Consider the following 12,294-nt stretch of genomic DNA (forward strand, 5'->3'; position numbering starts at 1 on the left):
AAAATATAAAAATATTTAAACATTCCATTGGTAATAAAAGTTGATGTTAAATTTGACAGTAAGGGAGAGAGATGTCATTCATGTCATGCCACATAGATTAGCTTCTCGGTCGGAAGATATTGTTGTTGTCTTTTTTTACTATTATTGTTGACTTCAAATCTATTTGTAGTAATTAAAAAATGCTTATCATAATTTTTATACTTATCTTTTGTTTTAAAATACCAATTACAACTATAAAAAATAAATAATAGTTTAAATTTGACATTTCGGTTAGAAAACACAATTTAGAAAGAAAAATCAATGTGACACATAAGTTTTCAAACTTAAATTTTATGTTTAAAATTTGACGGTCTAAGAGCATTTCCAATGGAAATATATAATTAAAAAATGATTTGAGCATTAATGGAATCCACACAATAAAATAATTAAAAATTATTCGACATTATCTTTTCTCATACGTCAAATTTGACATATGAAAATTCATATGTCAATCCATCGGTTGGAGCTAACTCCTACCTTTAAATTTGATTACATGACATTACACTTAAGATTTGACATCTCTTTTGAAAATAATCTAAGGTCATCTCCAACCGACCCGGTCAAAGGGCTATATGGCTAAAATAGCTTGAAATGACATGAAAACCGTCTCCAACCGAGAGTTAGGCCAAATGGCTAGTGGGCCCCACTGGGCCGGCCCAATATTTCAAATCCAACAGCTACCTGGCATCAGCATGACGCCAGCTAGCAATGGCTAGTTGATGCCAGGTGATCGTCGGATTTGAAATTTTCTTTTTTTGGGACAAAATTTTTTAAAATAAAAATAAAAAATTCTAATTTTTCCTATAACTACCTAAACAATATTAAATAACATTAAACTTAAACAACATTAAACAACACAATCTCCACTCTAGTACTACTTGGGGGAGTTATTCAAACTTAAACAACATTAAAAAAACATTTAACAGCATAAAACTTAAATGCCTACTCTATGGTTCTTCTCGAGATTACATATGGACAAGAAATCTGGAGAGTTACTCACTTTATCGACACGTATCACTCGAAATCCTATCCGAAAAATTATTGAGATTACATTTCGAAATATTATTGAGATAGTTTAATTTAAGTAACTATATTAATTCAATTAAAATAATAAATTATGTTTGGCTTATGACTTTTTGGCCCCCTCGATTAGAAATGGTTTTTTGTCACAAGTCTATGTTTGGTCTATGATCCTTTGACCCCCTTGATTAGATATAGTAAGAAATATGACCTGATAATGTTCATTAAACTCTTATTCGGTTAGAGATGACCTAAGAAGTATGTTCAGTAGTGGACGTGTCACATGCGTCCGGTGGTCCTAGGCCAGACTGTCCCAACCTTCCCTTTCGTCTTTGTGCATCCATCGAACGGCTAATCCGGGCCCATCTCCGAACCGGTCCCAGCTCAATGTACGCTCCAGATTAAACCCTCTTTACTTCCCGTTGAGATCAGGCATATATAAACTCTCGTCAAGACTATTACATTCTCACTCTCTCTCTCTCTAAACATTTCTATCTAAATCCTGCGATAGCAAATCTGATAGAGATGGAGCGGAACAACATCTTCACCATCGCACTCATCTGCCTTCTTGTCGCCGGCGTCGGAGGCCAGGCTCCATCCGCCGCACCCACTACAACTCCGGCCACTCCATCCGCCACCCCTCCAGCTATTACACCAGCTGCAGCTCCTCAGCCCAAGTCACCATCTCCAGTTGCCACCCCCAAATCTGCTCCCACTCCGGCGTCGGCTCCACCCAAGCCCGCCGCTGCTCCAACTCCGGCGGCCACTCCTCCTACCGCTACCGTCTCACCCCCATTGCCGTCTCCAGTGAGCTCCCCACCGGCTAAGGCTCCGGTCAGCTCCCCACCACTGGCTACATCTCCTCTGCCAGCCACCCCTGCTCCAGCAGCTGAGGCACCCACTACTACTGAGGTCCCTTCTCCGGCTCCCAGCAAGAAGTCGAAGCACAAATCTCCTGCGGCTGCTCCGACTCCGGATACTGCCAGCCCACCGGCGCCGGAGGGACCTGCATCGAGCCCTGAAGCTTCGTCTCCTGGTCCTTCAACTGCAGCTGACGACCAGGTATGCTCTCTGTTTCCAATCTTTTGTTTTCTGTTTAGATCTATTATGTGCTGTGGATGCAATGCGCACCCAGATCTGGAATTTTCAGTTCAAATTTTACTTGGTTCATAACGTCACTGTAAAGGCCGCGCTAATCCTTTGTTATCAATCGAAACGCCGCGTTTTGATTATCTATTTGTTCACGCGCTCCCTTAAGCGTGTAGTGGTCGTTTTGCCCTAATGTACATTCATCAGATCTGTTGATCGAGGCGGTGGATTGTCCCGCCACCCACGGCATACCGACTCTACATACTACTCACGCGCCACCATAGGTGGTGGTTAGGTTGGGTAAAATATGTGATTAATTTACTTAATTAACCCTAGGTCAAAAAATTTAGAAATGAATCTTACTGAGACAATTCCAATGATTGGGTTAAAAGTCAAATTTTTTTAGGCTAGAAAATTTAGTTTTTAACCCAAAAATAATTTTTCTGCTTTAACTGTTATAGTCTAAAATTTTAGTATGAGATTATTAAAGAATAAACTTAAATTTTTTTTATTAAATTAAATTAAAAAAAAATATGTAGACTATCGTAAATTAATTTTATTAACATTTTAATCTAAAAAAAATTATATTTTGATAAATATTAGGTGAAGTTTATTTCGATTTCTGGATTAAATTTGGGGGGGAGGAATTTAACATTAGTTTAGTATTTAACATTTAGTTCAAAATTTCTTCTTGAGATGGATTGGGTTTGAAGGAAAATTTAAGAGGGTAATTTAACTTTTAGTCTAAGTTAGAGTTGTTCTGAGAGGCGAAGGAAAGTGTGTAGTGTCATTATGTTAAACACCTGATGGTAGGAAATTATTAATGTGCTAAATTAAAAAAAGATTATTTCTTGGGGTTTGTTGTAATATTTTAATCTGTGGATTTTGGAAATGCAGAGTGGTGCAATGACGATCAGGTCCCTCAAGGTGATGGGATCCATGGCATTGGGATGGGCAGTATTGGCATTATACTAAAAGAAGAAGAGAGGAAGGAGGGACGGTGTTTGCTGTTATGCAGTCATTATTTTAATCTTTTGTCCTGCCTACTCTTCTGTTGATTATTTATTTACTACAGACCTGGCTGTTGTGCCTGGCTGGCCGGATCGGGTTCCCATTGTATTCTTTTGACACATGATCTGAATTCACTGGCTTTTATTCGCCTTTCGATTGCCCTTTACTTTCGCTTGCTTTTGTTTTATATTGTTTCTTCGCCATATCAATTATATTCTGCATTCATATAATAATACGTGATGTAGTACCAGTCGGCTATACGAAAAATTTTCTTTAGCATTTGGCACATGTGATAAATGAGCAGGGTATTTTGTGAACAAGAAATGATTTTGGCGCATGTGTTTTTTTTATTTGCATGCACTCTCTCTTCTACGTCTCTTAAGTCTAATTGTTTCAATTCTGTCATGATATTGAATTGATAACTAACGTCACGGAGCGGTGTCACAGTTTTTACTGAAACTTTGGTTTCAAATCTGATTACGTTGTCTTTTGGAATGGTGGTATTTCTTTTCACTTAGAAGTGAGAAGTTTTAGGTTTGAATTTTGTGGATGACGAATTTGATACCAAATTAAGCTGCCTATTATGTGGCTTAGCCGAACTTCCCTTTCTTTTAGTGTAAAAATATCGATGTACTTAAAAAAGTAAAAATCATATTACATCTTTCACTTATATATTAACATAGTAATGTATTAGTGGGATACACAAAATTTCTTTAGTGTTTGGCACGTGTGATATTGAACAATATAGTTGGTATTTTATGAACGAGAAATGATTTTGGCGCCAGAGTTTTTTAATTTGCATGCGCTCTTCTACTCTTCTATGTCTATTGTTTCAATTATGTTATGATATGGAATTGATAACTAACATCACGGAGCAGTGTGACGGTTATGCTGAAATTTTGATTCCAAATTTGATTGGTAAAAAGGGGAATGGCTAGTGTGCAATTCAATTTGGAAAGTGAATGTGTGTACTCACAAGTTCTCAATGTATTAACCATGGGGTTAGAATGGAAATTCTCTTATTGGGTACATACATTGTATGTGGGTCAAATTTACAGGGAGTAAGATTCTTTTTTTTTTTTTTCTTTCCCTTCCCTTTTTTCCTGTTTGAATAGCCATTATTAAGTCACGTTAATATACTTTATAGAAAAAGATAAAATAAAAAGTGTGGGAAGAGAAGAGGGAAATGAGAATGAAATAGAGAAGGAGAAAATTCTAATCCAATTCACATATAGTGAATAACTGTCCTTGAAAATTGGATGAAATAAAAGGAGTTATGGACTCCACTTTTAGGAAACACTAGGAAATTGTGCCTGCACGTTATTGCGAGAACGAAAATAAAACTATAGAAGATGTTCTAAAAATAGAGATGTATAGAAATGTAGACTAACACTATTAACATAAAGATAATAAAGACTGCATACAAAATGTAGTGAATATTTTTTACAGGCCAGTGTCGGCAGTTATACAATTTATACAAAAAACATCAAGAAACATTTTGCCATTGATGTACAAAAATGATTAGTCTGATATTCCCCCTGGTAGCTATGCTAGGTCTTGATCAATATTAGTAGTTGTAGATGAAGGATTTGAAAACATCAAATTGTTCATGTGCACAAAAAAATAGGGGAATTGATGTTACAACGGCCCATTTTCATGTGCACAAAAAAATAGGGGAATTGATGTTGATTTTTTTTTCAACAATTTGATCAGAACGTGATGAAAATCCTGCACATTTGCTTCAGAGATTTCCTCTGTCTCGCTGTGCCAAACATATTAAGGAGATTGGAAAAATAGATTTAGGTCAGATTGAAAATAATTTGAGATTGAGAAAAAAAATGCTATCATGCAGAATATAACATGTTTTTAGCTTTTGTAAAAAGGGCTCTCCAGATTGAATCTCTTTTTCTCTTCTGCAATTCTCCAGTTTTTTCAGTCGGTGTAGTGGACGATGAAATTGTCATGGAAGACACTGCAATTTCTCTGCTAATAGACTGTGGTGTTGTTGGTTGGATCATTGTGTCCTTAGAAACATTGTAGATGAGGAAATTATTTGAATTCAACAAATTTTGTCGGCTTCCAAATAGGAGGTGAAATTTTTTCCTTTGGCCTATAAGTCTGAGAAGCTTACTTGGCAATTGCTTTTGATCTATTGATCTTCGATTGAAAACCAAATCTTTGCATGCCATGCCAAAGACCTTTTCGCCTGATTTGCCGATAATGAGAGCACTGATTTCATTCGTTTCGTCTTCAAGGACCAAGAACACTTTGTACATTCATTCAAACAAAAAAAAAACATTAATTACAGAGGATAAATGGTGTAATAAGTCAAAAACTGCATTCTCATAGATTTTTTTATGTTATAACTGAATGTTAATACTAATCATATGAAAAATAAAAGGATGGCTGTGTGCAAAGTTGCATTTCAAATTTTATTAAGTTTTTAAGTTGTAATGTGGTTACATGATCAATGAACTATTAATTGAAAATATGTAATTAAAAATAAAATAAAGGATAAGTTTCAGTTTAAGAATGATATGAGATAATGATCAATTGAGAAAACCGAAATATAGTGTTTAACTCATTACCAAGGAGTCAACATTTGATTTGGATGTTTTTGACACATCAGTTGACCAGTCGTTGGGCCCTTGTACATTTGTTTGGCACATGTAGGGCAAGCAGTATACCACCATTTATATGTTATGTTAAACCGCTTAATTAATGTCTTGCATAAAAATGTATCATCCTCTGAAATATTCAGAAAGATGTTTAGATGGTTAATAACATTAAATAGAAAGCTTATGTAAAAGAAGTAAAAAGTGAATAAGATTGTTTTGATTTAATATGATAAAGTAAAAGCATTATGTGTACCTTATATAAATCCGGGGTCCAAATAGCCCAACTCTTCAATCATGACCTCAGCCTGGAAACTTCAGTTTCTCTTGCCTAATTAGAGGGAGGGAGTGTTGTAATAGGGTGAGACAAGCCAAAAAACCTGCAACAATTTTGATCTAACATTAGTGAAATGACCATAAAAAAGAATAACTTTTTTTCTTTTAATAATTCTAGGTGTGTTATGACTTTGATTGTACGATAATGAATGAACTTACACTGATTTATATGAATTTAATTCTGGAATCTCTAGATCAACGAAGAAAAGTATTGTACCGGTATTGTTGAGGATGATGTTGCCTGCGCTCAAAAAATGAAAAAAATAAGAAAAAAGAAAGATAAAAAAGGAAACGAAAATAGAAAGAAGGAAAAAAAGATGTATGAGTTGACATTGTAAGCAGTTATGCAAATGACTAACTCAAACCTACACTCATTTTTTAAGAAGAAAATTAAAACAGACGCAACAAAGTATATGTATGAACACTGTGTTGTTCAAACACTACATAACATAACAATTTTTATTTTCACACATGAAAATATTTGTGTTATAGAGACAAAGAACACCCAGACTTATTTTCAAAAATATTTGAAGACTGAATAAAACCATCTAACGCTATCTAGCAAAGAGAGGAAAACAAAATTTCAAAACTAAACTGGCACGTAAAAATCTAAAAAAAAAAAAAAAAAAAGAATAGCAAAAAAATGATTTTTTGATTCAAATATATACCTACAAATAGCTTGACTTTCAAGCTCGTAAAAACTGCAATTCTTGGTTGGGGCAGTGAATCGAACGACAAAGAAGTAAAGCTGTGTGCAACGTCTGACCACAATGTAATCTTAGCTTCTTTTCTGCCAAATAAAATAATTAACAAAAATATTGAAAAAGCGATTAAAATGTGATAGAATTTTTTTTTTTATCCAAAATAGATTAAATTATTTTTAAGAAAAGTATGTGATTGACCTATGTGATAAAAAAGCAAAACAACAGTTTGTGTGGATGCAAATTTCTTCCTTCTTATTCTTGGACAAAAATGCACTTGCAAAAACAATTAACACCTTAGGTGTCACACCCTGGACCCGGGGTAGGTGGATAATTCGATCCCGAGTCCAAAACGTGAGCTAAAACCTAAATAAATAAAATAAAACGGAAACTGGTTGGAAAATAAAATTCTTCTTATTTAAAATAACTCAATAATTCTTTACAAGGCTAAATAAATAAATACAAAATTCTATCCTCACACTTAATTCGATCTCATCCCGTCTACCTTCTTAAACTGTTTAGTTCGTAAACCTGCATAACAAGAGAGGGGTGAGCTTTAATAACTCAGCAGGAACATAACCTTACCATATTAAAATTGACAATACTAAATTACGTGTTATAAAATCATGTAATCAAGTACCAAATCATTCTCGATAACAATGCATGAATGCAGTGCAATACTCTTCACTCTGCCCATTAATTCATATAATAAAACATGCGGACCTGCACGTCCCATACAATGCATTTTACCTCTGCAATGGTGGTTCAAATGTTTTAATATACAAATTAAACCTCTGTAACTCAATCATCCCAAATTCCCCTTTTGTTAGTCATCTTGCTAAAACCCTTCGTCGCCAATCCTGAATTACCCAAAAGAAACTGTGCACTGTGGGCTCGCCTGAGACTTGGTACCTATTAAGAGTTTGGCTCAACTACACAAAAGATCCTTTCCAACTACCCTCATTTCCAATTCCTTCTCACCACTGAAACTCCAACCACATGACCAATTATGAATGATTCACAAATACTTTCATTTATCATTCACATATACCATAGTATATTCTCAACCAATAGCATTTCACCAATAATTCCATAACCAATAACAAGTAAACATGGAAGAGCAGTATTTGTCCAATTAGCAACCCAGATCACATTAATCAACCAACAAGATTGACAATAATAATATAATGCTTCACGGAATTTAATAAAGCGAATCTCCGTAAAGGTCTGTCGTATTTCCCCTACCTAGATTCCAAAGCATTGCTCTGACTCTTTACTACAAGAGTCTACCTTCAACAACTCCTATTCACAAGTGTAGGCAATTACTAAAAAGCATGACATGAACTCTAACCCCAGTCAAATAACTTGGTATTACTAATTGAACACGAACCAATTTAAACGTCATTTTGGTTGATCTAGAATAGCTTGGTCATAACAAACTAAATGTTTGAATAAGTACAACTTTTAGAAAATCACGGAGCATGTGAAATTCAAATATATATATGCATGCTTTTTTCTGGTATATAATTAAGAAAGGTGGCATTTTAAACCATGTATATGCATAATACAATTATTTCCAACTCCAAGATATATGCTTTACTTCATATATAGTTGAAACTATTTATATCATATGTGTCTGTAGCTTGATAACAAGATAACAAGCTTGGATCAAGTTAGTAGATAACAACTATTTCCTCCGATAAATATATATATATATATATATATATATAGTTAGTCTGATACTAATATGCTGCTTTATATATATAACTCGCTGAGAAATCAATTGACATATATACTTGAAGCGGTATTGCAAAAGATAGCAATATTGTAGGATTGGATTTTGTGAAGCTAATTTCATAAGAGCTATCACAACCAAACGATTCACTGTATACCATAATAATACTAATACTTTCTTGTCTAACTCCATTCAATCACAACCCTAATTGAAAGCTCAGAAGCTTTACCATTTAGGTCAAAGAATTAGTACTTACCCCTCTGTGTCCGTGTTCCCTTCATACTGGCAGAAGGACATTAGTCCACCGGAATCGACCTTGCTCCTTTATTTGATTCTTTCAAAGCTGACTAACCATCATCAACACAGCAGCTTTATTCTCTTATACCTTAATTTGTTTCCCATTCTATTGCCATCTCCGCAGACATCCAATTCAACCTTCATCTTAATTTCTTTTCTCATCCTCACTCTCATTCACTCACTTTCTCTGACCCAAAGTACCTTTTCCCTTTTCTCTTTATTCATCTCTCACTAGACTCGTTTCTTACTAGAGTTTGCAGCTCTTGAGGTCCCTATTTATACTTATACAATCCTTGGTGATTACACATCAGATAAATGTATATAAAGGAATAGTCGGCAATTGGAGATGAGGAACTGTCAACTTGATAGAGAAGAACAAATAAGGCAGTTACACCTAGGTAATAGATAAGGCTTGTTTATTTTTATTTTTTATCATCATGCAAAGCACGAGCTTCAAGTGTTCAATAATCAAAGTGAAGGGGGAGGTGTCACTCAAAAGGAAAGATGAAAACTGGTTTGCCATGTCACATTCCCGCCTTAGGCGGATCACTTCCCGGGCCCGCTCCACCACCGTAGCACGATATTGTCTGCTTTGGGTTTACCATTCCCTTATGGTTTTGTTTTTGGGAACTCACGAGCAACTTTCCAATGGGTCACCCATCATGGGATTGCTCTAGCCCCCTTCTCGCTTAACTTCAGAGTTCCTACGGAACCCGAAGCCAGTGAGCTCCCAAAAGGCCTCGTGCTAGCTAAGGATGAGAATATACATTTAAGGATCACTCCCCTAGGCGATGTGGGATGTTACAATCCACCCCCCTTAGGGGCCCGACGTCCTCGTCGGCACACACACGGCCAGGGTTAGGCTCTGATACCAAATTGTCACATCCCGGCCCGAGACGAATCACTTCCCAGGCCCGCTCCACCACCGTAGCACGATATTGTCCGCTTTGGGCTTACCATTTCCTCACGGTTTTGTTTTTGGGAACTCACGAGCAACTTCCTCCTGGGAATGCTCTCGCGCACTACTCGCTTAACTTCAAAGTTCCCATGGAACCCGAAGCCAGTGAACTCCCAAAAGGCCTCGTGCTAGGTAGGGATGAGAATATACATTTAAGGATCACTCCCCTAGGCAATGTGGGATGTTACATGCCACCTCCAAACTGGAGTGCTCTCCAAGTAGTCCTACTCATTTATCATTTCAAATTACAAGCATGCCAATTCTTTCATTTGGCCAACGCGTGGACACCAACAACTAAATAAATTTGTATATTTAATCAAAATTTATTTAATTACTAAATAATAATATTTAAATATAGGTCTTCACATTAGGTCAAGGCCAAGAGCCTCACGCGCCAACGATGAAAATGGGGCTTTGGCTAAAGAACCTCCGATGCCAAAGTTAGAATTTTGAGGGAAAAGTGTTTGGAGAATTTTTGTAAGACAATTCAACTTAGGTTTTTGGAGAAATTGGGGTGGTATTTATAGGGGTGTGGCCGGCCCCTTTGGGAGAGATGGGAATCGGCCACATTTAGTGGTTTTTTGGGTGTAATTTACAATTAATTAGCTAATTAATAAATTAATTGAGTGATAAATAAATTAATTAGTTAATTAATAGATTAATTGAGTGATAAATTAATTAATTAGCCAATTAATATAATTTAGGAGAAATAATTTGGGAGTTACCTTGTGAGGGAGATTTGAATAAATACCTATTTTGATCACTTTTGACCTTGATTGAGCCATGATTATCCGCTGCTTGTGCGTAGAAGCTTCGTTGTGCCTTTAGGGTAATTTTGTCTTTTTCAACCCTATAACAATCACAAGGCTAGATATCACGTATGCAACGAACATTCTAAGTCAATTTATTCAAAAGCCGAAGCGGCATCATCTTGGTGTAGCTCATTGACTTCTTAATTATCTTAAACAGGTTCCTGGTCAATGTTTATTGTCTTCTTCGCAAAGTAAGTTAAACTTGATTGGTTATTGTGATGCGGATTGGGCTTGTTGTCCGATCACACATCGTTTTGTATGAGTAATTGCATTTTCTAGGGAACTCACTTACTTCTTGAAAGAGTAAGAAACAAGTCATAGTAGCACAATCATCTGCTGAAACAAAATATCGTTCCATGGCAGCAACTACTTGTGAACTTACTCAGTTGAGAAACTTATTGAAGGGCTTGCAAATAAGTCATCCTAACCTGACAGGACTATCTTGTGACAATCAAGTTGCTTTATATATTGCAGCGAGTTATGTGTTCCATGAACATACCAAGCACATTGAGCTAGACTACCACACTGCTTGTGAGAATTCAAAGAGGGAAGATCAAGACAACCTATGTACAAACATGGGAACAAATTGCTAACATGTTAAAAAGCCACTAGGGACACTTGTTTTTCCTTCGCATCTTCACAAATTGAGCGTTGTTGATATCCACACTCTAACTTGAGGGGAGTGTTAAAGGAACAATATTTGATTAGAGTGATTATAGGGCTTGAAGATAGTCAACGATTTGGTTAGTGATTACAGGATCTAAAGTTAATTACAAGTAATTAGCAGTCATTTACCTAGAGGAGATTACAGTATTCATATACAACTGAATATGAATAGTAATAGACCGTCTTCACAAGATAAGATATGAAACAAATCCAATACAAAATACAAAATGATTAGGTTAGAAAAAAAAAAAAAAACGTGAGCTAAGTTAAAGAAGAAAACGCTCGCTATGGATTAACCAGTCTTCAAATCATATAAGTAAGGGTAAATTGCACTTTACCACCTCAAATTTGAGGTTTATTGCAATCTCATACAATATTTTCAAAACGTTTCACTTTCATACCTCAAGTACTATTTTCTTTCAATATAATACATCCGTTACATTTTTCATCCATTGATCCTTTAAGAGCTGACGTGACTGCCACATTTGTGCCATGTGGCTACCAAAATTGTGCCACATGGCAAAAATAATAATTTTTTGTACATTAAAGACATTATAAGAATTTACCCTATTAAAAAAAATGAAAACCTAGAAACCCATTCCCCTCCTCCCCCTCCCTCGACCACCTCCCTTTCCTCCACTCTCTTCACCTCCCCTCTCATCCAAAAACCCACCCCCACCTCCATCACAACCCCTTCGCTCATTCATTTCTCCCAACAAACCCATTTCCCAGCCAATTAACTCACCCTTCCACCACTGGATCAAATGTGTGTTTTCCTTCGTCATTGCCAGCAATGGAAGCGGCGACGAGGGTTTGGAGAAGACTCTAGATTTCCGAATGCAGGAATTGATCTTGTTGATTAGGGTTCCTCCTGGGGAGTCTTCATTGTCCAATGCAGTGCGGAACATCAATGATCGGTGAACTGATCCGAAAATGTCTTGCATTTCCCTCTCTGTGAGTGTTTGTGTCGTTTGATTAAGAGAGTTTTTACATTCTACTGTTGATTTGAGGTTTC

The 12,294-nt window shown here is 36.1% G+C and overlaps 2 protein-coding genes and 1 long non-coding RNA gene across 3 annotated transcripts; 1 reads left to right on the forward strand and 2 right to left on the reverse strand.

Annotated features, from left to right (window-relative positions):
- The first annotated feature begins 1,512 nt into the window (after positions 1-1,512).
- Positions 1,513-3,325, forward strand: LOC137748339 (uncharacterized). The gene is made up of 2 exons (XM_068488481.2): positions 1,513-2,121; positions 3,046-3,325. The coding sequence occupies exons 1-2, from the start codon at positions 1,585-1,587 to the stop codon at positions 3,121-3,123; spliced, it is 615 nt and encodes a 204-aa protein (XP_068344582.2). The 5' UTR covers positions 1,513-1,584; the 3' UTR covers positions 3,124-3,325.
- A 1,235-nt stretch (positions 3,326-4,560) lies between these two features.
- On the reverse strand, positions 4,561-5,992 carry LOC137736548 (uncharacterized; the record flags this gene model as incomplete). The annotated part of the gene is made up of 2 exons (XM_088685099.1): positions 4,561-5,433; positions 5,748-5,992. Coding segments are annotated over 2 exons (675 nt in total), but the record flags the coding sequence as incomplete, so codon positions are not given.
- Positions 5,993-7,203: 1,211 nt separating this feature from the next.
- On the reverse strand, positions 7,204-9,165 carry LOC148698673 (uncharacterized). Its single transcript, XR_015956182.1, has 2 exons — positions 8,803-9,165; positions 7,204-7,342 (listed from the first exon to the last, which is right to left on the reverse strand). It is a non-coding gene; the product is annotated as an uncharacterized LOC148698673 (long non-coding RNA).
- Positions 9,166-12,294: the final 3,129 nt, after the last annotated feature.

Source organism: Pyrus communis, chromosome 2, assembly GCF_041283825.1.
Source record: "Pyrus communis isolate YQ-2024b chromosome 2, ASM4128382v1, whole genome shotgun sequence".
NCBI lineage: Eukaryota > Viridiplantae > Streptophyta > Magnoliopsida > Rosales > Rosaceae > Pyrus > Pyrus communis.

What these genes read in the sequence shown, in the direction of transcription:
- LOC137748339 (XM_068488481.2), top strand. Translation starts at nt 1,585, where the DNA reads ATGGAGCGGAACAACATCTTCACCATCGCACTCATCTGCCTTCTTGTC. An exon ending in CAACTGCAGCTGACGACCAG is followed by an intron (nt 2,122 to 3,045) that starts GTATGCTCTCTG and finishes TTGGAAATGCAG; the next exon opens with AGTGGTGCAATGACGATCAG.